Here is a 27,577-nt window from a genome sequence, read left to right on the forward strand (position 1 = left end):
CCGGCGCTGCGTCAGCCTGCGCGCCCAGTGCCCCGCCATAGGCCCGGCCCCAGAACTTCACACAGGGCACATGTTAAAGAATGGTTTCAAAAACCAAATAGTAACGGGCAATGCACTGCTGCCATCTAGTGGCCAGTGCTTAAAATCTGCACGGCGCCATCAATAGACCCTCTCCTGTACAGAAAACAGTGCCCCGACAGGGAAGAGGGCAGTAAACTCATTAGTAAGAGGATACTGAATGCCTGTAGACACTGAGGGCATGTCTGGCATTTAACTTGCGTGAGCGAGTAGCAGCAGGTGCGACAATTGCTAACAGATGGGGCCGCTGCTCGCTCCCGCAAGGTAAATGCCAGACATGCACGAGGACTAATAGCAAACAGTGCAAAACATGCACGTGTTTGAAGAAAAGCCTGGAGCAATTCCAAAAGGTCCCCAAAGCTGCGCTTGCGCCCTGCGTAGGCGAGACCTAATAAATGAGGGCAGCGTCACTGCTAAAAGTTACGGAATCACCATAAACGTATATCATTAAGGTGTTTTTTTCTTTTATTTCAGCTGGCAGATTTTCACACCAGTTGCAAAAAAGTTTCAAAGATCATTGGCGGTTGTTTACTGTTGCTGCGGTGGTGTTTTTGGTCATCCTCGTCATCGTGGTCCCTTTGAGTAAGTTAATATCAACTTCTGAAATTAAATCTTTGAAGCCTGCATGTTCCAAAGCCTTGAAGCACTGAAGCAGCGCTTCAGCCCTGAAGAAGGAACAGTGCGTGGGATATTCTCCCACGGGGAGACAGGGTCATGTTGTGCATGTATGCAAGATCTTCAAAGGGGCGTGGGGTGCTGTGGTGAACGCACTTTTGTGTGTGTGTGTGTATGTGTGTGTGTGTGTGTGTGTATATATGTATATATATAAATATTATTATTATTATTTTTTTCTTTTAAAGCTGTAGTGTGTCTGCCTTGAAATTCATGAAAGTCAATGCAGGCAAATCTAGAGAATGAACAGAGCTCCACAGTGGAGCATGATCAGTTTATCCCCTCGTGAATTGGACTTTAAATTCTAGTGCGTGAAATTCTGCATTTAATTGTTTTAAAAATATTCTGTAGCACTTTGAACTCCAAGAGCAAATCAAATGTCATCCATTCTCATTGCCACGGCAAGGTCACTCCTTGGCAATCTGGACCAGGTTATACACATGGGCAAGTAGAACATGCTTTACAAAGTCGTATGTTCTAATCCAATGCCCACCAGATTAAGAGGGAATCTATCAGTGATTGCCAATGGAATTGTGTGGGCATAGTGTTATTCGTATAGTTGTAGATTTGCCACATATGGCTGTATAATTTGCAGGTTTTAACAAAAAAAATGGTTTCTAGCTCAACCCGTTCACAAGTTACAAAAAAAGCAGCTGCACCTGATGCCGTGCAGTGGAACGCCCTTTGCAAAGGTTGACTGATCACCTTTCTGCAACTTATAAAATCATTTATTTGTAAAACTGGTACTAATGAGGTGCAATCAATGCCCAGACAGTGTAACAAGTGTACAAATGACAAAACAATGAAATAATACTATCACAAAATATGCCCCATAATTTGCCTTTTCTTGCTGCATGATTTACTCATCCCTGCCACATAATTTGGCTCTCCCCTGTCCCAGAATTCCAGTGGCCCTGCCAGTAGTCAAAGTTTAATCAAATATTGAAGCCATTAAACCATCATATATAGCAGCTTAGACTATGGAGCCATCAGGCACATTTAGATGGCTACGTTGTTGCTAAGTTGCACTCCTTAATCATAGGACGTATATGGCTTGAATTTACTCACTTGAACTTAAGTTGTAATGTAACGTTCACTTGTAATGTATCAGTCACTGTTGGAAAAGGTTGTACTTGTCTAGTTTGCACAGGCATATTAAGAAGTACCTCTCGACACGGGTCGCAAACAACATCAAGTACCACAGTTGGTGCCCAGTAGGACCAGTCTGCACTTTGGCCCCCTGAATGGGGTCTTACAATTGGTATAGTTTGCACATTCCGGAGAAATTGTGGACCTGATCACATCTTGCTCCTTAAGCCTCCTGTTCATCACCAAAACATGACTCTCCCCAACATCCTCTGCCTTTCAGTAGCTGAATTCCTCAAGGCGTGGTCCTGATACATAAAGACACACTCTGCAGAAATGGGGGTCGAATTGCCATCATTCAAGTGAAAAGATGGCCCTGTACAGGCAACTTGTGTTACTTTAATCTTTCCAGCTCCCCTCCGTGACTAATTGTAGGAAACCGGGGTCACCAGTCCCTATGGCGGTAACGTGACACGAGCGGCTGGGCACCCAAAGGTCTGTGTGTAAAGCAACCATACAACACGCACCTCTCATGGAACGGGCAACACACACAATAAGTGACGCCACACTGTATAAATTATGCAAATACTCAAGTTTATCCAAGCAGGTCGAGGTAGATGCAGTTCATGAGATATCAGTGCAATTCATAAGCTTATAATACAATTCATTGAGATGTACATGCCAGTCATGAGATCTAAATGCAGTTCATACTATAAATGCAATTCATGAAATATATCGGCACTGCATGAGATATAAATGCAGTTCAATGAGATGTACATGCAAGCTTCACTTTCCCCAGCACGTTATTCACTAGTAGGTTCGCTGAAGGCCCTAGGCCACCCTCGTGCGTCTGACTCCCCTTAGTAGGGTGTGGGGAACGTAACGCCACTCCTGGGGGCGTGCAGGGACCCAGGACAGACCTCGCGGGCTTGCCGCGGTTTCAGCTACCTGTAGCGCCTTAGGGGTGAATACAGCGCTATGCGCGCTAAGCGGTGACTACCTCAGAACGGGGCATCTAGCACAGAGCACTACTCGTAATCGATGACAATGGATACTTCAAAACGGAGCATGTCGAACAGAGCGCTACTCGTTATCAATGACAATTAATACTTCAAAACGGAGCATGTGGAACAGAGCGCTACTCGTAATCAATGATAATTAATACTTCAAAACGGAGCATGTGGAACAGAGCGCTGCTCGTAATCAATGACAGTTAATACTTCAACACAGAGCATTTAGAATGGGGCGCTACTCGTAATCAGTAGCAGTGAATATTTCAACACGGAGCATTTAGCATGGAGCGCAACGGGTCTTGCGGAGCGAGTCTCTCGTGCTCCGGTGCAGTTCGTAGGGCACCGCGCTCCAGTACAGTCAAGGGGGAACAAGGAAAGGATCCCTCGGCGGGGTCTCTCTGTCGTGGTGACCAGGGGGACTCCCACGGAGAGGGAACCCGGGCTCAGGGTGCAGTGTGGCTCCCAACCAGTAGGGGGCGCACCGGGGTCAATCCCAGCCTCTGGGCTTACCTTGATCTCGACGTCGGAAGGCGTCCGCTCCGGCGGCGACGGGGGAACTCGTCCACGGCCTCGCGCACCTTCTCCCACAGCTGCGACGGCAGCGACGGGGCCCCGGGCTTCTCCGCGGGCCTCGTGACACTGAAGGGCACTTCTTCCGGCCTCCGGGCCACAGCGGTGAGCGCGCTTCGCTTCCACGCCACAGGGGGGGCTCAAATTAAGTTGGGGAGCTCCGCGCTCAGCGGAGCATGCTGCCGGGGGTCCCAGGCCAGGCCAGGGAGCGCAGGGGTCACAGCGCTAATACCTGGTCGATCCCCAGCGATTCCTCAATCTGCTTGGCATAGGGTTTCAGGGTTAAGTCTGGACACGCAGTCTCAGCGCTTGGCATATGATTTCAGGGTTCAGACTGGACACGCAGTCTCAGCATTCAGCGTCTGTACTCCGCTGTTGTATGAAGTCTTGATGGCGCAGATGTATCTGGTGCCCTTAAGAGGTTCTGTTACAAAGGGGGGTAGGGAGTGAGTTGGCGACTAGGTCCTTCCTAGTCAGGCTGGGCAGAGGTGTCCGGGGTCCTCCTACTGCTGGGCAAGATCAGTGGGTTTCACAGGGTCCCTCACTCACTTAAGAGGCAGCACCTAAATCCTGTCACTCTCAGAGGCATAAGTCCCTGGCTAGGCCCTACCGCCTACACTCCTGCGTGGATTCTCCCGCTCTGCTTTACCCCACTGGCCAACTCACCACAAAAAGTTCCCTCCCTCACTTAAGTAGCCCTAGGTCAGGTGACCTCTAGCCAAGGCGGCAAAAGTAAAACCACACCTCCCTTCTAGAAGGTTCCAGCACATTCCAGGCGCTTCCCCATTCTACCTATGGGACAAAAAAGGCGGGCTGGTGTCGCAACATTGTTGTGGGGTTCCAGCCAGCTCCTGGCAGCTAGGGTGCTACAATGAAAGACCACTCTGCAGTAGCAGGGGTCTGTGGCAGCCATCTTGGGAGAAGGGAGCACCTGCACCTTAACACTGCAAAAACGAAAAAATTCAGGGAAAAAGGGCCAAGTCCAACATAACCCCCTTCCAGCAAAAAGCCAGGGTAGACCGATCAATGCCTTGATGGTCTTCCCTGCTTGGGGCGAGAAAAGGTGGACGCAGGCCCGCAACTGCAGATTCTCTTCCACTCTGGAACCCGATGGTTCCCTTTCAAACCTCCCTGGACCAACGAAACCACCCCACTGGGGCTCCCTAGCTAGTTTTGGCCAGGACTGGCCCCCGGGCCGTCCAGATGTCTCTGGCCCGTGTGGTCTCTCAGAGTGGGGGGCAGTATCCCCAGGCCTGTAGTGCCCGTTGACCACTCCTCTCTTCCTTCTTACTGTCCCAACCTTCCACTGGTCCTTCCACCTGGGGTCCGCACCCTCAGGCTGACCAGCCTTCAGGGGCGAGGCTCTCCTCCCCCTACCTCTCCTTCTGGGGTTCCTCACCTTCCTCCCATGCGAGGCACCCACAGACCACCACTCTCTCCCCAGTCCAGGGCCTTGACCCTTCAACTGGTTCCCCAACCTAGGGTCTAAACCCTTATGATGTGCCGGTGCCCGAGGCAAGACCTTCCTCCCTCTGCACCCTCTTCCAGAGTTCCGCACCCTCCCAACGGGAAAAGTACCCCTGGAAGTCAATCCTGGGGGGACACGGTTAACAGACGTCGCACCCGCCAGGTCAGGCAGCCCCTGAACCTGGCATCCCAGCCCAGGATCTAAACCCTAGGACTAAGTCAACCCCAGAACCTCAGGCGCGCTGGTTACAGTCGCCCTGGGTCCTCCTGACACTAGGGGCTCCCTTTTACTGTGCGGCACATCAGGACAGCCTAGGCTCCCAACCTGGGGCTCACTTATGGAACTCTCCAGGCCCTGAGACTGCGGTTGGGGCACCTCGGGACACCTCCCCGTCTCACTCCTTCCTATGGATAGGTCGTGAGGCCCAACACCCCTCTCACTTTCCTGGGACCTAGCTGGGCTATCTGCAACCTCTCCCACCTCGCTGGGTTGGAAAATCCCTGCACCACCCCCTTCAGGGTCACACCCCAATGCCTCCTCAAACACCCTGGCGATATCATCCTTGGGTAATTTTGGCTCTTGGGGGTCTTTCGATATGCTGCCACCATCGTCCTTATTGGACGCGTTCAATTGGAGGGCGCGTAGCTCCAGCTCTTTTAGCTGAAGCTCGTGCACCAGCTTCTTTTCCTCCATTGCCCATCTCTTGTTTTCCCTTTCTTGTTCCAATTTGGCCAATTCCCTTTCTTTGTCTTGTTCCAACTTGGCCAGCTCCCACTTTAACTGCCTCTCCTCCCTCCTGTCCTCGTACTCCTCTGGAGACGCACTCCTTCTCGACCCTGTCCTACTACTGGCCCCAGAACGTCTCCCTGGGGGCACATTTTCAGACACATCTACATTTAATATGTCGATTACTTCCTGGGCTCTCTCCTCCTGAGGTGCATCTGGCGCCTCCTGTCCCTCATCCCCTCTCCCTTCTGGGTGGGCCTCTACCCATGCCCTAATGGCGGTGCAGAGTCCCGGTCCTTTGGCCTTCCGCATCCCAGGCACCCCCATCCCCTGCCCGAACTCCCTCAGTTGCTTTACAGTGTACCCCTCGAGGTCAGCTAACCGGAATTCCATTCTGGCAGGTGGGGACCTAGATACTAAGGAGAAAATTCCTAGGATCTGGGTGACAGTTACCAGCTAACCAGGACTCTTGCACTCTCAGCCTGGACAGTGGAAACACTAATGCAGCAATCAATGGTTTCAGAGCTTTGGAACAAATAGGCGTTTAATTGTGGCGCCCTCCGCTTCACGGAAGGGTGCTGTATGGTCACAGGTCCCAAGATCCCACCGCTCGCCAACAATGTAGGAAACCAGGGTCACCAGTCCCTATGGCGGTAACGTGACACGAGCGGCTGGGCACCCAAAGGTCTGTGTGTAAAGCAACCATACAACACGCACCTCTCATGGAACGGGGAACACACACAATAAGTGACGCCACACTGTATAAATTATGCAAATACTCAAGTTTATCCAAGCAGGTCGAGGTAGATGCAGTTCATGAGATATCAGTGCAATTCATAAGCTTATAATACAATTCATTGAGATGTACATGCCAGTCATGAGATCTAAATGCAGTTCATACTATAAATGCAATTCATGAAATATATCGGCACTGCATGAGATATAAATTCAATGAGATGTACATGCAAGCTTCACTTTCCCCAGCACGTTATTCACTAGTAGGTTCGCTGAAGGCCCTAGGCCACCCTCGTGCGTCTGACTCCCCTTAGTAGGGTGTGGGGAACGTAACGCCACTCCTGGGGGCGTGCAGGGAGCCAGGACAGACCTCGCGGGCTTGCCGCGGTTTCAGCTACCTGTAGCGCATTAGGGGTGATTACAGCGCTATGCGCGCTAAGCGGTGACTACCTCAGAACGGGGCATCTAGCACAGAGCACTACTCGTAATCGATGACAATGGATACTTCAAAACGGAGCATGTAGAACAGAGCGCTACTCGTAATCAATGACAATTAATACTTCAAAATGGAGCATGTGGAACAGAGCGCTACTCGTAATCAATGACAATTAATACTTCAAAACGGAGCATGTGGAACAGAGCGCTGCTCGTAATCAATGACAGTTAATACTTCAACACAGAGCATTTAGAATGGGGCGCTACTCGTAATCAGTAGCAGTGAATATTTCAACACGGAGCATTTAGCATGGAGCGCAACGGGTCTTGCGGAGCGAGTCTCTCGTGCTCCGGTGCAGTTCGTAGGGCACCACGCTCCAGTACAGTCAAGGGGGAACAAGGAAAGGATCCCTCGGCGGGGTCTCTCTGTCGTGGTAACCAGGGGGACTCCCACGGAGAGGGAACCCGGGCTCAGGGTGCGGTGTGGCTCCCAACCAGTAGGGGGCGCACCGGGGTCAATCCCAGCCTCCGGGCTTACCTTGATCTCGACGTCGGAAGGCGTCCGCTCCGGCGGCGACGGGGGAACTCGTCCACGGCCTCGCGCACCTTCTCCCACAGCTGCGACGGCAGCGACGGGGCCCCGGGCTTCTCCGCGGGCCTCGTGACACTGAAGGGCACTTCTTCCGGCCTCCGGGCCGCAGCGGTGAGCGCGCTTCTCTTCCACGCCACAGGGGGGGCTCAAATTAAGTTGGGGAGCTCCGCGCTCAGCGGAGCACGCTGCCGGGGGTCCCAGGCCAGGCCAGGGAGCGCAGGGGTCACAGCGCTAATACCTGGTCGATCCCCAGCGATTCCTCAATCTGCTTGGCATAGGGTTTCAGGGTTTAGTCTGGACACGCAGTCTCAGCGCTTGGCATATGATTTCAGGGTTCAGACTGGACACGCAGTCAGCATTCAGCGTCTGTTCTCCGCTGTTGTATGAAGTCTTGATGGCGCAGATGTATCTGGTGCCCTTAAGAGGTTCTGTTACAAAGGGGGGTAGGGAGTGAGTTGGCGACTAGGTCCTTCCTAGTCAGGCTGGGCAGAGGTGTCCGGGGTCCTCCTACTGCTGGGCAAGATCAGTGGGTTTCACAGGGTCCCTCACTCACTTAAGAGGCAGCACCTAAATCCTGTCACTCTCAGAGGCATAAGTCCCTGGCTAGGCCCTACCGCCTACACTCCTGCGTGGATTCTCCCGCTCTGCTTTACCCCCTGGCCAACTCACCACAAAAAGTTCCCTCCCTCACTTAAGTAGCCCTAGGTCAGGTGACCTCTAGCCAAGGCGGCAAAAGTAAAACCACACCTCCCTTCTAGAAGGTCCCAGCACATTCCAGGCGCTTCCCCATCCTACCTATGGGACAAAAAAGGCGGGCTGGTGTCGCAACATTGTTGTGGGGTTCCAGCCAGCTCCTGGCAGCTAGGGTGCTACAATGAAAGACCACTCTGCAGTAGCAGGGGTCTGTGGCAGCCATCTTGGGAGAAGGGAGCACCTGCACCTTAACACTGCAAAAACGAAAAAATTCAGGGAAAAAGGGCCAAGTCCAACACTAATCAACTAAACCAAAAGAAAATTATCTTACCATCTTCCGCCCACCATGTAATAACTTCCCTTCCTTGGACACTGCGGTTACCTTACTAATATTATGCCTAAACAGTTATCCACTAACCATTTTCTTGGTGACTTCGGCTTCCCTAGAACAGTGGTTCTTAACCTGTGATCCGTGGATCCCAGGGGTCCGCACAGCCTACTCAGGAGGTCCGCAACTGCTTAAAAAAATTAACAGATTACTAAAGAAGCAAAATGTAAAAATGGGATGTATGTCGTTACAACGCACACTTTTACAACGCATGCACTTACAACGCATTTTTTACAATGCAACATCCACTACAACGCATTCCATTACATAGCATGACACTACAACGCATGTTTAGAAACTACCTTTACAACGCATTCCATTACATCGCATACTACCTTTACAACGCATACCATTACAACGCATAGTATAGGGGTAAAAATTACTATTCTAACTCCAGGGGGTGCAACAGTAGGGTAAGTGTTGGATTGCGTTGTAATGGTATGCGTTGTAAAGGTAGTATGCGATGTAATGGAATGTGTTGTAAAGGTAGTTTTTAAACATGCGTTGTAGTGTCATGCTATGTAATGGAATGCGTTGTAGTGGATGTTGCGTTGTAAAAATTTTGTTGTAAGTGTAGTGCGTTGTAACAGTTGCGTTGTAAAGGTTGTTCACCGTAAAAATGCACATTTTTTAAAGTATTCTGTAAAAAGTAAAGGAATTTGAAATTGGAAGCTAAAACTTAAGTTAACAGAATATAGCACATACGATGAGTGACCTCAGTTCAATCTAGAAAAGCTCCAGCCTTCCCATTAAAATGAACTTTTTTTATATTAGTGAAAAAATCATCATTTTTGTATTTGTTTAATTATTGATTGTTTCTGTATTTTTAGTGTATTCCTTAGAGGTTCAAATAATCAAAAATGCTTAGGCCATGGTCCACAGCTTAAAAAAAAAACTAATTGGGGTTCCCCCGTATTCCAATAATGATTCAATGGGTGTCCCTGGGTTCCAGTAATGATTAAGTGGGGGTCCACGAAAGTCAAAAGGTTAAGAACCACTGCCCTAGAATATCAACAAGAACCTCTCAACATCAACCCACAAAGGAAATACCAGAACCCTGAATCTCCCAGTTCACAAATACCATCAGGCCAGAGGCCCTACTCAAAATAATTGTCATGGCCTTCATGCACCCCTCCCCTTTCCTCATCACTGCAGCAGTTTGCACAGAAGCAAACCAAAGGCATAAATTCTGTGTTTACAATTAAACAGTATCTGTCCTTCATATCTCTGAGGATCTTAACAATATCTCAAAACTGGCGACATTTAAACAACCGGACATGGTTTAGCCCCTACAAATCCTTGTCTCAACTAAAACCCCTACATACAGTGACCATCCCATCCGGGGAAACTGATCACCTCCGCGCAGGACATTGCCTCTTTAGCCCTAGAACGGCCCACTTCTAACTCGTCAATGGCATTGACCCTCCTCAAATATGGTCAGATTACCCTCTGCTGAAAATGAAATGCAAGGGCCACAATGACCTCCAAACCTGAGACCATTTTCCAAACTGCACTTTTTAGGTCTGGCTTGACGGTGCAGCTGGTGCTAGACATTATGTTAACAACTTAAAAGTACTTTAAGAAGCCCTACCAAGAGAGGGTATTGGCTCTGCCGACATGCTGGTACTCAGGAGTACATTTATTTATTTATTTATTTATTTATTTATTTATTTAATAATTTTATAAAGCGCAACAGCTACCCAAAAGGGTTTCCCGGCGCTAGAAGACGGAGGAACTAAACAAACACCAGCAGAAGTTATTGGTCGAAGAGCCAGGTCTTAATGGCTCTACGAAAGCGGGCATGACAGTTCTCGCTACGAATTTCAAAGGGGAGTGAGTTCCATAGTCGCGGTCCTAGGTTAGCAAAGGCGGCACCTCCTTTTTTAGAAAGCCTGTACCTAGGTACAGAGAATAGATGCTGAGAGGAGGAGCGAAGGGAACGCGAGGGAGCATAGTGTTTGACAAGAGACTGAAGGTACGCAGGAGCGACCCCAGTTCTGATCCTATGCATGAAGCTCAATGCCTTGAACTTCACGCGGCTCTCGACTCTAAGCCAGTGGAGTTCCCGAAGTCGGGGGGTGATGTGGTCAAATCTCCTACAGCCACAGAAGAGGCGGGCGGCTGCATTTTGCACTAGTTGGAGTCTACGAGTGACTCCCCTGGAAGCCCCCAGGTAGAGGATGTTACCATAATCCAACCTCGAGGTCACCAGGGCACTCACAACGGACTTCTGCACGTCCGTGGGTAACATCCAGAAAATTTTCCGGAGCCACCGCAAGATGGTAAAGCAGGTAGCCGCAACTTTATTTGCTTGATGTTTCATGGACAAGGTGTTATCAATCGTAACACCTAAATTCCGTACGTGCTCTGAGGGAGTAGGGAGAGGGCCCATCACAGCTGGCCAATGCCTGGGGTTCCAAAGTTCTGGTTTGTTGCCAAGCACCAGAACCTCAGTCTTATCTCTGTTAAGTTTAAGTAGGTTAAGGCACATCCAATCAGATATCTCACTGTCTGTAAGGGAGAAGGCAGAGTTGGGTCTGCTTGGGAAAGGGAAAAAACTATTTGGGAATCATCAGCATAAGTGAATAAATTTAATCCGGAACGTTGTGCAACAAGGGCTAAAGGGGCAACATAAAGGTTAAAAAGGAGAGGGCTAAGGATAGAACCTTGGGGAACCCCCGTGAGGTGAAGGATAAATTTTGGATTTCGAAGGATGCGAAGAGATTTGGAAAGTACGGTCTGAAAGGAAGGAAGTTAGCCATTTCAAGGCTTTCCCACCAATCCCCATGGTTGCGAGGGATCCGAGAAGTGTCTTATGTGACACAGTGTCGAATGCCGCACTGAGATCCAGCACCACTAAAGCCACTGAGTACATATTTTGATTGGGCAGCAGGTCTGTGCTGCCACAAAAAAGCGCTTGCCCTCCATGTATCGGTGATCATTTTATTTATTTATACAGCGGCCGGAGCTTGAATTTTTAGTGGCAAGAGGCACACACTTATGATATTAAGCAAGGGTTTTGGTGCTGGTTACTCCCTCCAACAAACCGTGACTATAGAAGATTTGTAATTTCACATTCCTTGTTAGACCCTCGTAGGAGAGATGGTATTTGTAATTTTGTATATGTAGAGGCAAATTCACAAAGGTAACTTGCACTTTTGAGCAACTTACACTTTTGTGTAAGTTTACCACTTTTTGAAAATTGACAAAATCCGAATGTAAGTTACTACAAAAAAAAAAAAAAAAAAGATGGGCACTGCATATGACCTACCACAGGTATTGCTACACCCTCCCATAGTAAATAATTAGATGCAGGGAATTAAAATAAAATTCCATAGGAAATAATTAAATTATTTAAAATAGTTTGAAATGTAAACTAATAAAGTTTAACATTCAAATATATCAATAGAACATTTATTGGTTATAAAATAGATCAATACCCGATTTTGAATTAAAAATTAATGGAACACTTTTTATTAAAATATAATTAAATTTATTTTTTAAGTAACTTTAGGCATCATTTTTAATAATAATTCATGCATAATATATTTATATTTATGTTTTTTTTGTAATATTCTTTTTATTGTAACCAACATAATAGCAGTATATCAGTTAGGTACCATTGTACATATATTTCGAACATCGATTTATCTATTCTTTACTATTATTGAAGCGAGTATCCCCCCCCCACAATGTGACACCAACCTCTCAGTAAGTCTATGGTTCCGGGGGGGCTAGGGCTGCCAGTGTCCCCAAATATTTTCCTATTTTTTCTGACAGCCTCTGCCAACCAGCACCAGTCTAGATCCCTCTTCCATTCAACAACCTTTGGTAGGGTACGGGCACCCCAACTCCTAGCCAGGTTACGCTTGGCTACCACTGCCGCCAGCCAGGTCCTGGTATGTCATGGCCACGCCACCTCCCCTGGGATCAGTAACAGGAACCGTTTTGGCTCCAAGAGACCTCCACGTCTGTTACCTGCGCCATGATTCTTCCTATTGTACCCCAATATATCTGTCCATGGACATTCCCATATCAAATGGGGAATTTAATTTTTGATCAAAGTTTAGAAAAATTTTATTCATTCCATTAAATATTTGTTTAAAATTGAATTAAGTGGTGTAATTCTTCTGTTCTAAATTTAAAACATCTAAAATGAAGTTATATTAATTTATTTCATTGTTTTCAAGTTATATTTTCATGTTTCCTTTACTTTGCTATAAGGAGACTCTGCGGTCGAGTCGGAGATCTCTGCACAGTGAAGTATAGTGTTGAATGCTAACATATTAGTTGTATTTGTTTATTAATTGCTACCTCCCTTTTCTTTTCAATAGTTGTAAAGCTCGTCCCAGGGCCTTCCCCTGCAAATGATGTGAGCAGCACAGCAGAAGACATGGGCAGTCATATACACTGCCAGTGTGAGGATGGATGGTTCCTGAACAAGAGCACGTGTTTCTTTGTCTCTGAAGATGAAGGAAACTGGACATCCGCCAATAATACATGTGCTTCACTCTCTTCCCATCTGGCTATGATTAAAAGCAGAGAAGAAATGGTAAGTTGTTTGAAAGTCCAGTACTAGTCTTGTCTTCTGTGATTCTTCTGCCTCTGGATAACCTATGAGTGTTCTTTGGCCCTCACCCCACCCAATTACTGTGCAAGATCCCATCTTAATATTTATTAGATGTCCTGCACGCTTGTCCTCTGGTCAGTCTACCGGCGAGTTTCAAATGTATTGTTCTAGTTGTGTAATATAAAGACAGAACAGTTCTGGCATTCTTCTGGTCTTGGTTATCATCCACTATTGCTTTTGCCTGTGATGGGTGATAATTGTTGAACACCCTGTTCAGTTACAGCCATATTGGGTCCTAGACGACTCTTCCAGACCTGCCACCTCACAGGGTGCCACTACAGTGTCTCATGATTTCATCTCTCTTCAAACGGTCACCCGATGAGGAGCTAAAATCTCACGGTAACATGGAGGAGCTGGAAACTGCTGCACAAAGCGGTTTCCAGCTTGTCTTTGGCGGCAGTTAGCAGCCGATGGCTGTGAAGGGTGTGAAAACACCCCAGGACATTGGCAGCCCCTTTTCCTCAGTTAGAGGAGGTTGAGGGATTGTCGAGGGCCGAGTGCCTCTTTCACCACCTCACACGGTAAACCAGAATCATAAGTTGGTAGATTTGTACTTCCCAGGCCGGGTTTCGACAGAGTACGGTATGGAGTTTATCCTTGTATCATGTTTGTACTTTTAGTTCTGCACTTTTCGTACAAGCTGCATTGCAGTCTTGATTCAGTACAATGTATCCTGAACCTGCATCAGTTCTCCCTCAAAGAAGGGTGTCCAGACTCCACAAGGATGGGCTCAAAGACCATGCACTGAAGTAAAAGATGTGGATAGGTTTCACCACTTAACCTTCTCAGAGTTACTGCTACAGACAGGGAGACACACTAGTGAGTGTAACCAGGCGCTTTACAAGCTCACTTATTGTTACTATTATTATTATTTAGATGAGCTCTGAGTGATCCTTGGCAGTGCTCCATCTGTGACCATGAGTGTGGTGTTCCTTCGGACTCCTCCCTTTGCTCACCTCCTTCTAACCTCTACGGCTCTTTTGGACATGGTCATCTGCTCCTTTCGTTGTAGCATTTTGTTAATATGCTATCCGTGCTCGGATCATGACACCCTTGGGTGGTAGGCTGGTTGGCACCATCATTCCTATGTCTGAATGTTCTTCATCTTCAGTCGGATGCTCACGAAGACTTAAACTCAACTGTAGTAAACCTGAGGTGTTGGTTCCGAGGGGCCTGTCATGGACCTGGCCCTTGGCTTGGTTGTCTCCCTGCTTAGGAGACCGACCCGTGTCTGTAGACAGAGTAAGCACTTTGGCCTTTTTGGACTCTTCCCTGTCCACGAAGCCTCAAACTAACAAACTGGTCTCCACCTGCAACCATTTTCCTACAGTTCTGAACCCCATTTAATTCTTTCTAATTACCCATCTGATCTTTTCTCAATTGCTGCAATTTCTTATATCTTCTTGGAAGGCTTCACAGCATTTGAAATAATGCTGCCTGATACCCCTAACAAGTCCTCCTCCCATCTGTATGTATAGAAGCTGGTAACAATACATCTGTTGCCTTCAAGTAATATTATCTCTCGCTACTATCTAGTCTGTGACCCGCTCTTGTGCCTGCTCCGTAGGTTTTAGTAAGGCCCCCGCCCCCCCCCCCAATTCTGTACCCGGTGTTACCATTCTCTTGCCTTTTTACAAGCAACACAAATACCGCTGCACCCTTTCTGGGTGCAGGGTTTTGTTTCCCGTCTGACATTAGTTTGCAATTGAACGCGCTTCACACAGAATCACCTACCTTGTTCTGTAAACTACTACAACCCTATTTGACGCCTCTGTCTTAGAAGACTGAAGACACCCAGTGGGTAACCAAGCATTTTACGAGCCGTGCTTATCTCGGTCTTATTCTCATCCTCATCTCTTAGCTCACAAGAAGTGCAAATGCAGGTTGAGGGGTGCGCTGCTGACAGCCTATCACTGCTACGTTCCTCTGCTAAGGCGGAGGAGCGTTGCCCCACTACGCAAAAAGGAAAGGAAGGATCGTTATTGCCGTTTTATTTTTCCTATTGCATGCAGTCAGTGGCCTGTGTGCAGTGTGGGGCGGTCGGGGCTGAGCAGCGTAGGGGGAGGAGAGGTTTGCACTCCCAAAGTGCGCATGAACTGTTTGGCCGGCCCTCTTGGGCCAACCAAACCGTTCATGCGCACTATACATGTTCCTACCAGGATGCATTACACAGCCTGGTGAGGAACATGCACAGGCTCCCTGCTTGAGTCTGAGCGCAGATCCACAGCTCTCAGACTAATCACAACGCTGCATTGCAGCATTGTGATTGGCTCAGCGGAGCCTGTGTGCCGGGTGATTCCTGCTGCTGGCTGGACTGCAGAGGAAGAAGGAAGCAGACACAGGGGAGGTGGCAGTTGGCTGGCCGTTCTTTGGCAAGTGTTTTTTTTTATTTTTATAAATTAACCCCCCGCCTTACCACCCCGTCTCGTAGGAGCCGCTACTGCTCCTGCGTCCATTCAGATGCAACAATCAGCGCATGCCTTTAGGGGCCTCCATGAACAGACCAATGTGGCTGAGTGCTTCTGTCACGTGGCCGTAAGGGTGTTATTTAGACCGCTAGGGGACAGAGAACAGGCTGTAAGTGACTGAGAAGCCTGGCCAGGGTTCAGGAATTGAGCTGCCCCTTTAAATGCAGCTTAATGAGGGACCCCACAGGATGATAGTGGCATAATCCAGGATTAGGGTGAAGCAGTCTGAAATCTGGTATTGTGTATTTAAGATGTGCCCTAAAAGGCCTCCAAATTCAAGAGTTGCACATGGCAATCCTGGGGAGTGAAATAACTCTCATGGAAGCTGAAACCTAAATGGAACTGATACACTATGGAAGATCCATGAGACTCTGAACTGAAAGAGTAAAGGGGCTACTATGACCTGTATGCGCCGTGCAGGTTCCCCCCCCCACCCTCCCCCAGTCTCCCCGCCCACCCTTTCTCCAGCCCTCACCTCCCCCCCACCACCCAGCATGGAAATAACAGTTAAAGGTCTGAATCAAGGGAAAAGAAAATGCAGTTAAAGCCAGAGTGATCCCAGGAATCTAGAGCCACAATGTTCCAATCTGCACCAGGACACATTGCAACTGAAGACAGTTCTCAAAAGTTGCAAACTCCTCTGTAGCGTGAAATGTCAGTCGAACTCGAGGAGTGAACTGTGCATGGATATCCGCTTTCGGTCACCCGAAAGTCATGAGTATGGAGGCCGCTCCACTACTCCCAGGATGTGGTATGCACACCAGGTTAGCTTTTCTCTTTACTGGATTGTGGGAGAGTTTTTACATCTTAGAAAATAATACCTAATTTAAACATGCCTTAGTTAGCATGCCTAGGCCGCAATCAGCTGCATCAACAGATGTGTGTGAAAATCATTGAAAATGAACCTTAACTGTGGTGTTGGTACAAATAGAAAGTGTAATATTTCTGTTCTCGCGAGGAAGAAATGCTCAGGATGTTCTTTGCTTTTGTAGCTCTCCAAGGTTGCCCCGATGCCTGTATTTGCCATTCATTGGCTGCGCTAGCCATTGTATTTCTGATACATAAAATGCCAGTTTGCTTCAGTTTGGTAGCTTGACCAATGACATCCCTTGGGAAGTAGGTGTTGAAGTATCTTGTTCACAAGACTCTTACTGGTTTAGGAGTTTGTACCATTGCTCGTCCAACCCTGTCATGTAATCTCACATACCATTAATGAGTGTAGCGTCTGTACCCTGAAACTTCATAAAAGCCGTGTCCATCTCAAGATGAGCCAGGGCTTTCCTGGCTTCTAACTGAGCGGACTCTGTAATAATCTCTCTATTTGAACTCGTTTAGCTTTACTTGTAGGCAGACTCTGACAGTCTGTTTACTGATTTTAACTTAGTTCTTTCTTGAGCTTTCGTCAGAGGCAGACCTTTTGTTAGTCCTCTTGCTGATTCTGACTTGGTCAATAGGAAATTAGAATTAGACTTTGATTATTTTTATTATGCTAATTACTTTTTGCTTTCTGTAATGTTCATATTGTTTAATAAACCCATGAGGTTTTAACCTGGAACCTTGTCTCAGTCGGGTTTTTATTAGCCTTATACGAAGTCTTTTAAGTTCAGGCAGTCCTGCTTTTGCACATCAACCATCTTAATTAGAATAACTGGACCATTCGCAGTAGGGCCCCTTGTGTAGACCTCTTTCCTTCAGAATCAAAAGTCAAATGATGTATCTGTGAGCAAAAGCTTCCTTGCTTAGGGAGATGGGTTCCTGACCCTATCTGCAGTGTTGTTTTATTCAGTAGAAGCCCATTCATCTGTGTCATGTTGAGTTTAATAACCAAAGCCCTCTTTTGGTTGAACCTATGAGGCGGTATCTAAGGGGCACCAGCCTTGGCGACTCAGCCATGATGGCTGAAGGGTGCCACATCTTAGGAATTCCGACAAGTTTCTTTTTTAAAAGCTTCTGGAATCCTCCTTGATGTCTGGTTAAAACTGTGACATCATATTAATGTCAAGTGGTGGCTACACTTACTTTTACACTCTTCCAGTTCAAATTTCCAGCCATTCTCTGGGAACAGTTCACAATTTGACACCTTTTGTTTGGAGGCTCTCGTACTCTTCCTTAAATAATTTTTGTATAAGCTCAAGTTGGACACTCCACGGTTCAGAAAGTCCTCCACTCTCATACAATAGTGATGCTGGAATGCATTATGGATGTGGTATGCTTTTACTGTAATTATGCCAAAATTAGCACCAGTCTCTGTCATTAAGTAGGATTTCCAGAAAACTCTTCTTAAAGGCCTTACCTAATCGGTACATGTCACTTGTCATGGTTCAGGTTGGTAATGTACAATTACCTGCTAGAACCTTGACGATGGGCTTGTTACTGCCCCGTGGACCTCATTCATGTTTTAGTATCCGTTTGTCCATTATCGGTTGGGTTACCCTACCATGCTATGTTGTAAACCACTCTGCCGCCCATGGACTTCACGTGGCATATCAAGAACCAAAGATAAATTGAATGAATGTGAACCAACAAAATGGGACCCATGGAACGAGAAAGTGTCTGCAACTTTTTACATGTGTTTTTCTTTTTTTTGTTTTAGGATTTTGCCCGGTCTAAGAAGGGGTTAAATGATCGTTGGGTCGGCCTGCGAAAAGGACAAAACCGGCCATGGACGTGGTCTGATGGTAGCACAATGGACAATAGGTATGTTTTTCATTTGTGAGCTCAAAAATCTCCTAGTAAAATTCAACTACTTTTAGGAAGGTAAAATTTCTCATTCTTAATCCAAATCCCTTTTAATTTATACAGTGGAAGTATTTATTTTGTAGCCTCTCAGCATGGTGTAGCACTGTGTACATACCAATCAGTGGAGCTGATCAGATATCCTCTGTTTTTCTTGTATGTGCTATGATTTATCAGATGTGCACTGTGTTTTCCTATTGAAGTACACCATTCACACCTTTTGAAGGTTCCAGAGCCGGTGTCTGCGTGCATGAGCAAATCTAAAAATAAATCGCTTGCTACCTTGTAGTTGAGTCACCATCTCTTCCACATGCCTTATTGTACATTTCATCTCCCACTTGTTGACATGTGACCTTAGTCTGAAATTGGTACAAAATCTATTTTAAGAATACTTCCTCGAATGTGTGGCACACTCATTGGGGTGTTCAGTGGTTCCTAATAGGGAGAACATCTAATACATGTATATCAGAATACCTGCTGCTTCCCCTCAATTTACCCTCAGTTGCCTCATTATCCCCAGATCTGTTCGTGCTGACACTACAATTTTATGGCTCTACGTAGTCTCCTCCTTTCCGCATATTCCTCCTCTTTTAGATTATTTACTAGGTGCCATACTCGATTCAAACATTTAACAATAGCTCTACAGGTGGCATCTGGTTCCATCTTGGGATACATTGAGTGTGTGGGTCTCTCACTCTGCACTTCCTATTTTTTTTTCTCAATGCTGATTGGCTGGAGCCATGCCTCATCAGTGGGTGGTGTCTCACTCTGGAATAGGCTCTTAGTAGTATAGTTTGTGCCATCCTCACATCTGGATTACTCGTCAGCAGGTCAAAATGAAACTCAGTTTTCAAAGGCATTTGCGATGCTTAGCACCAAAAGCAGCATCTGAAGCCCTTTCTGGAACCAGGCACCCCCCAGGCTGTACTTACATATTTTTTTTAGGATAGTATCAAAAGAAAGCTTTATCTTTTACAGCTCATTGACAATACATTGATGCAGTAGGAATTCCAGCAGAAGCAAAAACACAAATTCCTTTGTCACATGTCTGGTAACACGATTAAATATACAGAATCGGTGAACATTTAAGTACATTAAAAGAAATTAAAGTAAATTATTAAATCTCATTCTGGCAGCCCGGAGATTGTACAGTCAGCCATTCGTAAGTCTTGAGTTGTTATTAATCGTGTTTTTAAGGCAATAAAGAAAGACCAGCTCATGCCAACATGCATTGTAATCTGGAGCTTCCCTTTGTAGCCGTGCATGTCAGGCACCGTAACCTCGCTACTGTAATTTTTTTTTTTTTTTTAATATTTTTATTAAATTTCCAATAATACCATCACATGCAGCTTCGATAACACAGCAGCTTATCCAGCAAATTATAGTTCACGCTGTTCTATTTCAAACTCTCCCCCCTCCCCCCACCCTCCCCATCCACCGGTGCTCCTTAAGGTATACACAATATAATCATTTACAGAATTCCCGGAGCAGTTTAACAGCATTATTTAGCAGGGACAGTACTGTAGTGTATCATACACAATAACTGCCGCCATTAGCCCATAGCTAATTGGTCAATCTATCTAACCTCGCTACTGTAATATCAAAGAAATATACCTCTGGCAGGTGGGTGGGAAGATGTGCCGAATGGCACCCCAGGCAGGCATGTGCTACCTAGACGTGAACAACCTATGAAGGATGGTTGATTCCTGCCATCATCTGACCTCTTGGATGAAGTTACAGCTGATATTTTTTAACCCCAGGCACCTGCCCTCTTGGGTGGCCTGGATGGCTTCAAAGCAGAGGGTACACTAGACTCAGCTCTTTTACACCATTGTTCGACTTTTCAGAGATCAGCACTCTGTCATGCTCTTCAGAGTTGGAATTAGAGTACGATGCCAATACTGAACCATTGAAGGAACTGGCCAGAATAATAGACGGATTAGACTCGTCCGAGCGGCTGGAGTGATGGGTAGGTTCACGACAATGGATTTCGTCTGAACGTACGTTAACAAATGTAATCTACACCCTCTGCTTGTACTCCATGGAGTCTTATTACCACCCACTTCGGGTCGGTCCATCTCATAAACGGGTACCTCAATGCTAGGTTTCTGAGTGCATGGTTCACCCCTGAGAGAATCACCGGACCAACCACTGTGCAGATAGTATAGTTATATCCTTTGGTCGTGACAAATCGCCACATGATCCCTGACACACAAGGTGAGAAACATGTTGACCACTAACTTGTAGCCACCTCTGACTATTATATCAGCGGTGACACCTTTGCTGTTTTTACTTGGGGCCAGTGGGCTCACAGATTAAATTGATTTTGGAGCACCATTGCTCCCCATGTTATCCCGTCCCAGACCACTCCTTCACGCACCCTGGCCACATCTACACCACGAGGCCCCACACCTGCACCACACCTCACAGCTTGGGAAAAAGATCTCCAACAAAGAGCCCTTCATAGGGTGCCCGTCAGGCATTGCTTCACCGGCCTGACGAGAAGCCTGCCCTATGACGAAGCCCCTTTTCCCAAATTAGGAGACGCCCCATCTCCACCTTACGGTAAGGGTGTTTTACCAACATAACCTCTGCCTCCATCCTTCTAACTATATGAACTGCATACCTCTTCCTCTAAACCAGAGTAATAGAGGGCCTTAGATCACTATGGCAGCACAAAAAACAAAAGTAAAGGCTGAGAACCAAAGAAAGAGGGCTGGGAAGCATATCAGAACAACACATATTAAATAGACAGCCGCTCTGGGCTCAGATGATGGTGGCTGCATAATGGATGTGGTGTATAGTGGATTGCTGAAAGATGATGAGCTGCTCTTGGATCCTGAGGGTATCTAATTAACCCCTATCAATGAGCTACAGATGGATGCAGGGCAATGGTTGTGTGAGAGTGGGTGTATAAAAGATTCTATAGGGGTCTGAGTGGGTGTGTCAGATGCTGTGGATGATGTCATCAGTGATGTCATTAAAGATGTCATCAATGATGTCACTGACCATGTCATGAGTGATGTAATATGTGATGTCATAAGCAGTGCATTGCGGGATTGTGAGTTACAGTTAGCTCAGCTAACTATAATGGCTGAATTTCTCTTGTTTTGTACGAGTAAAATGTCAGCCTAACTATAACGTCCCTGTAACCTTTGTTTTTTTCCATGAATTTCTAAGGATTTTTAAATACTAATTCCTAACTCTCCCGTCCCTGAAACCCAGACAAATTCTTCCAATGAGGTGCACATATAGACTATATTATAAGGGGGGAGGGAATACAAAAAGAATATTTGCAGGAAAGTGAGTAATGCTTGCAACAAATGTCCTCTAGAACCCAATCCTGAAGCCTGCGAGTCAAGTGGATGTCACAACTGCATGGTGTGGTGGTGGAAAGGAACGGTTTAAGCTGTTGTGCTGGACCATTGACGTGCCACCCAATATTCAGGGCATCCTAGGCCAGCGAGTGAGAACTTTTCAAGCAGCTAAGAAAGGCTACATTTCCACTTTGGGAGGATATATGCTGCCCATTACTAATGGCTAACTATCTAAAATGCACTCTAACAACGCATATCTGCCCACTCCATTTACTTCTACTCTGTGGGGTTGAAAACTGACCCCTGCCCTCACCCAAATCTGGGCTCCCGGGCAAACACTAGGATGTGGAAAAAGGTTTCCAGTCTGCAAGCTCAGGTCCAGACATGTGGGCCCCGTCCCAAATTACATTAGTAAAATCAAGTCATCAGCAGTTTGTGGAGTAACATCCGGGGGAGTCCACGATATTGGCACCGGAGTGTGCGATATGGAAGTCCGTTTCACTGGCTGAGTCATGCAAATCGAGCACAGATGAATTAGGTAAGGGTGGGTGGCAAACTCTGCTCTGCCAGCAGAGTGTGGGGAGTTTTTCCAAATCCACACTAGGTTGGGAGCATGGAGTTCGGCAAAAACTCAGATTCCGCTGCGTGGTGGAGTTTGCCCCTACCGCCCACCCTTAGTTTTAAGGGAGAGGACAGTAAGGGTTGGACGGCAGGTGTGCGGTGAGGCAGAGGGCTGCGGGGACAGACCGTGAAGAAGAGAGAGGGCTGCGAATGCTTGACAGTGAGGGATGTGTGGTGAGTGAGGGTTGGTGGAGAGTGAAAGAACTGTCAGGCATGGACAGTGAATGAAGGGTGGTGGTAAGGGAGAGGGTTGCAGAGTTTAAACAGTGAGAGAGAGGTGCTAGTAAATTATGGGTGGTGACAGGGCAAGCGCTGAGGGGCGAGAAGGGGGCAACGCTTGGTTGGTGAGGGAGACGGATGCTGGGGCAGGTCAGACCTAGCGAAGACAGATTGTGCCTGAGTCCTCCTTACCTGAATCTGGCATTCTCCATACCCAGGTTGTCCTCCTCCTGTCTCCTTGCCGGTGCAAAACCCCTATGCTGCAGGAATTGCGAGGACTGTGCATGCGCACGCATGGAGAGTAAAGACCGGTTTAATGTCTCCACTTCCCATGATCGCGCATGCGCAGTCCTCGCAGGTCCTGCAGCGAAGTGGTTTCACTTTCATTATGGCCCAGGAAGGACTGGAGAAACATCGCTGATCACCGCCACGGCAGACTGAGGTAAGCCATAAAGCAGGGGGCAATCTGGGGGTCAGGAACTTTCCAGGTCTGCTGCGTGTATAGGGCAGAGCAGAATTCCACAGAGAATTTAGGTAACTCCAAGGAATTCCCTTTGAACCAGGGCCACAGAGGGAGGACCCAGCCTCAATCGCAGACTGGCGATCCTCCTTTTTATGAGGCAGGTGAACTCATTCTTCCTCAAGGACACTTCCCGGAGCGCCTCGTGTCTTCTGGGCGGGGGAGCAGGCACCGACAGGGCTGTCGAATTGGAATCGTAAAATTAGTCAAGCCAGTCCCAGGCAGTTGTAGGATACTAAAAACAAAAGTGAGTTGTTGCCTTGGACCACTCTAAGCCAGGCAGGGAACAGAAGAGAATAAGTGAGATTTAGCTCACATAGCCTGTGTTTGACTGCAGTGTAAGATGCTCTTTTGTGCTGGACAGCAATAATAAAGTTGGCAAAGAGCGTCTTGAGGAAATTGTCAAACAGAGCGGTGATTGTTTGCGGGCTTCTTTTGGTGTGCCATCCCTATCTCTGTAATGAAGAATTCAAGCAATTAGCAGTCACAGTGCGGATCCATTTCTCAATTTCAACTCGTACCGTTCTTGGTATGTGTAAGGACATTGTGCTTGCCTGTGTGTTTGAAAGTGTTTTGTATATGTATGTGAGAGACAGGGGGATGTGGACATGTGTGTGCAAGACATTGTGTGCTTTTAATGTCTTTTGCCTGTGTGCAATTGTGTATAATAAAAAAAGGCGCAGATATATTGGATTTGTCAATGCTTGTCTCATCTTGGTGTTCACATTTCACGTTTTGTTTGTGGCTGGTGATTAGTAGCTTCTATTCGCACACCTGCACCACTCTGCTGGTAAAGGTGCCTTGCTGCTCTGGCCTGTTTACCAAATGAGAACCAAGGACGATTCCTTTACTGCAACCTATGGGCTTTGTAGGCTGCTTGTGTATGTTAACGTTTGCCCTACACTGTGTGGTCTTCCTCCCTTAGTGTGGCAGACCGGATCCCTGCTGCCACTGCTTGATGACCAGTTACACACTGGATATCCTCCCTGTGCCATTATCTTATTTCCCCACAAGGAGATGCCATAGCATGGCCGGTATCTAATAGGTTGTATAACCTGAGTCTGTAACTGTGGATGCATATATCATGTAGCTGTTCGTTAAAAAAAATGTGATCATTTTAAACATTGTACTAACATTGACTTTTTTTATTTTTAGGACTGAGATAGCTGGTGGCTCAGATTGCGTCTATCTAAATCATGTGGGTTTCAGCAGCGCCAAGTGCTCCTCTCTTCGGAGACATATCTGCACCAAACCAGCACACTGCGTAAAGATCTAATTTAAAGCACATAGTCCGGCCCTCCGTAAAAGCAAGTGGAGTTACTATCAAAGACCCTGTCAAGGAAGTCTGCCATGGATAATGTACTGATGGAAGGATGTTGGATTTGTGAGAGGTGCCCAGTGGTCACAGCACATAACATGATGCTAGAGCCCTTCAGCAGTGTGTAGGATGTGATACCACAAGGTATTAACTATTTGTACCCTTAGTTATGTTCCATGTTGGCCATCGCAGTGTGGCCACAGTTGCGTCCCATGTTATGTGCTGCAGTGTGGTGTGAGGAGGACTCGGCCTTCGAAGCTAAGCCTGGTTCACAGGCGTTTCATGCCTCAAAATGACATGAGTTTATTAGGTGGACAGCCCAGAATGGAGGTCAGGCTAATAAAGTCCAGATGAATGATTAAATGGACCTCAACATCGACTCGACGTCGCTTGGACTGTTACTATAGATGCTGTCTCCTGCATATTTGCAACCTGGGAAATGCAAAAAACACATGTTTTTTAATATGCAAATAATTTTTTTAATGACTTGTTTACATTATACAGTTGTATGGCACTGAGAAAAAGTTAATGCAGTTACGGTTACAAATTAAAACTGGAAAAAAGCCTGACATTTCCAAGTTATGATTAGGATTGCAATACATAACCTCAATAACCAACCATGTACACCATAACTGGGACACAAATGAAACCTTCATGATCTCCCCCTTTATGTGAAGATGCAATCGCAAATGTTGAATAATCTTACAGATGAAATGACATACTACATTATATTTAACACTTTGAAAAAGATGACCATATATATAATATTTATGTTTTAATTATGGGTTGATATTTAACATTTTGTTCTTGGGTATTATTTATTGGTATAGAGATTGTGAGGTCATAAGCATTGCATTACCTCTCAGCTTTGTAAGGGATTGTGTTATTGGTTGTGCAGGTTGTCTCTCAGCTTTGTAAGAGATTGGGCTATTGGTTGTGCAGGATGTCTCTCAGCTTTGTAAGAGATTGTGTTATTGGTTGTGCAGGATGTGCGGCCTGCGCCAGTAACAGGTGCACAGTTTACCCTTATTGTAAATCAAGGACCCAATGGTAGTGCACGACTCTCAGGGTAGCGAAGCAGAGCAGTCCAAGGCCTACTCAGGGGAGGTGGCATGGTGCAGAATGGGCTAGCACTCACCATTCACTGGCACTCAATGATACTCTAAGCAGCTTCCCAAACTGTGGGTCGCGAGCCGGTTTTTGGTGAGTCGGAAAAAATGGAGCAGTAAAGATGCCTTTAAATTGTGTGTTTATCTAGTCACAGCTCCTGTTGCATCAAAGACAAAGATCGAATGTCAGCCTAGGACTTCTGTCAAATGACTGCTTCGTCTTTTAACAGGGGATTGGTGTTTACTTTTCCTTATTGGAAAGTGAGAGGAGTTTTAACATGAATTATGTGACAATCTATCTGGAGTTCAGGTAGTTTGAAAAGTGACTGCAGGATTACCCTTTTCTTTATTGCAACACACAACAAAATGTAAATACCTGTAAATGAACTGTATACAGTTAGGAAATATAAATTGAAGAAGCATATTTTTTGTAAATCTCTGGTGTGCTGAAAACAGATTTAATAGGGTAAAAATACGTCAACATCTCACCTTATAATGAACAATTAATAAACATTCACATACAACCCAATTACACACATCATTTGTGTGCTATATAGTTTTTTCAGTAAAACTGAATGTCTGCAGAAAATTAGTCGCGATTTAAATGGAAAATGTGCTGCCTGTAAATGACAGCGCACTACCAATGCTTTAGTTGGATTAAAAAAATCAGCCCAACTCGGGTCCATTAAAGGTAGGTGGGTCGCAGAGGTTTGCTGGGCCAAATATATGGTCGTAGGTCTAAAAAGTTTGGGAACCACTAATAAATGATTGTTCAGTCAGTGCTTTTTCTTTGGTAAAAGAACTTTATTTTTACACACACTACTAAATACTACGCATTAACTTACAAATATATACATCTTGCAGATTGAAAATAACAGATGACATTTGATATCACCTAATGGGTCATAGGCCCCAAAATCACAATACCCTCTCACCTACACCAGCTAGCAGATCACTATATAGGGGGGTATGTATATAAAGCAGGCCTTTTGGCTTTGTCAGGGGTCTTCACAACAACATACAAGGCAAGCCTGTTGGTTTTGTAGCCAGGGCACTAGTTAAAAGAGAAATAATCCCCATGTAAAAAAGCACTAGCAATTCACTGTACTTTATTGTGATTCATAGCCATGTATAAATACCATCAATTGTCAATAAAGCATTTCAACATTTATCAAACTCACTGTCTGTATTATACCATCAATAAAGTACTTGAAATGAACATGTGTCTGTGCATTTTTTAATTTATATATGTATATTTATATGTACAAACATCTTAACGCCACACAAAATGCAACCATAGACCCAGTCCCTGGAGGGTGCTGCACTCCCAGCTAAAGATCAAATGTTCTAGCCTAATGAGTTCTTTACATAGTGGTGAATCCTGGGTGGGTCATAGATTTTGTGACTTTAGAAACATAGGGTTAGTTTTGAAATGTTACTGGGGGGTGACTGCTTGCCTCCTAAAATAAAATGGGTAACTTGAAAAAGCCCAGCACAGGTCATTATGGGGCGCTCCTTCAAGGAGCCGTTAATTTTTAGGTCTCGCCTAGCGTTTCAGCGCGCATGCGCTACTCAGGTGGCGAGAAATATTGTTAGAGAGGAGATTTCGGAAGGGGGCTTGAAGCCCCGCCCCTCATTTTCATTGGATGGTGTCATCGTTTATGGTAAACGGTGGCATCCGATTGAAAATGAGGCTTCTTTGTTACTGCCCTTTCTCCTTTTGGGAAAGCCCATCCGGACTGGATCGTTTGCTTCACGGCTGTCGTGAAGCAATTTCTTATCTAACGGAGGCGTGTTATATCAACAAGCCGTGAATCAAAGGATCCAGTCCGGATGGGCCGTCCGAAAAGAAGACAGGGCGGTAACAAGGAAGCACTGACAGAACTAACTTTCAGAAGCCCCTTGAGACTAATGGGCGTGCACGCCTGCCTCATACCCCCCATGCGTCTGAACCGCCCCCACCTCGAGGGCACCCCTCTCCCGAAGGTGACAGTCTACTCTGCCTCCACCTGTACAAATTAAGTTCGGTCTCCCTCACATCTTTTACTGTATAAATGCCCGTTGTACCATCAGACAGCGTCTCCTGCCCCCCGTGGCATGCTTGCCAAGTGTTACTGTAGTTCCCGCCATCGTTCGTAAGGACACAGCAATTCCAGCAACAGCTCTCAAAACGACGAGAACAA

At 46.4% G+C, this 27,577-nt stretch overlaps 1 protein-coding gene across 1 annotated transcript; it reads left to right on the forward strand.

Annotated features, from left to right (window-relative positions):
• The first annotated feature begins 388 nt into the window (after positions 1-388).
• On the forward strand, positions 389-26,613 carry LOC146812928 (C-type lectin domain family 2 member E-like). The gene is made up of 6 exons (XM_085615231.1): positions 389-455; positions 553-660; positions 12,791-13,008; positions 18,148-18,251; positions 24,123-25,655; positions 25,815-26,613. Exons 1-5 carry the CDS (start codon positions 389-391, stop codon positions 24,241-24,243), a joined length of 618 nt encoding a protein of 205 aa, XP_085471357.1. The 3' UTR covers positions 24,244-25,655; positions 25,815-26,613.
• Positions 26,614-27,577: the final 964 nt, after the last annotated feature.

The sequence above is a fragment of the Triturus cristatus genome, chromosome 7, assembly GCF_964204655.1.
Source record: "Triturus cristatus chromosome 7, aTriCri1.1, whole genome shotgun sequence".
NCBI lineage: Eukaryota > Metazoa > Chordata > Amphibia > Caudata > Salamandridae > Triturus > Triturus cristatus.

Coding starts and splice junctions, on each gene's coding strand:
- LOC146812928 (XM_085615231.1), top strand. CDS start 389: ATGCACGTGTTTGAAGAAAAGCCTGGAGCAATTCCAAAAGGTCCCCAA. Junction 456..552: donor AAGCTGCGCTTGCGCCCTGC/GTAGGCGAGACC, acceptor CTTTTATTTCAG/CTGGCAGATTTTCACACCAG. Junction 18,252..24,122: donor GGTAGCACAATGGACAATAG/GTATGTTTTTCA, acceptor TTTTATTTTTAG/GACTGAGATAGCTGGTGGCT.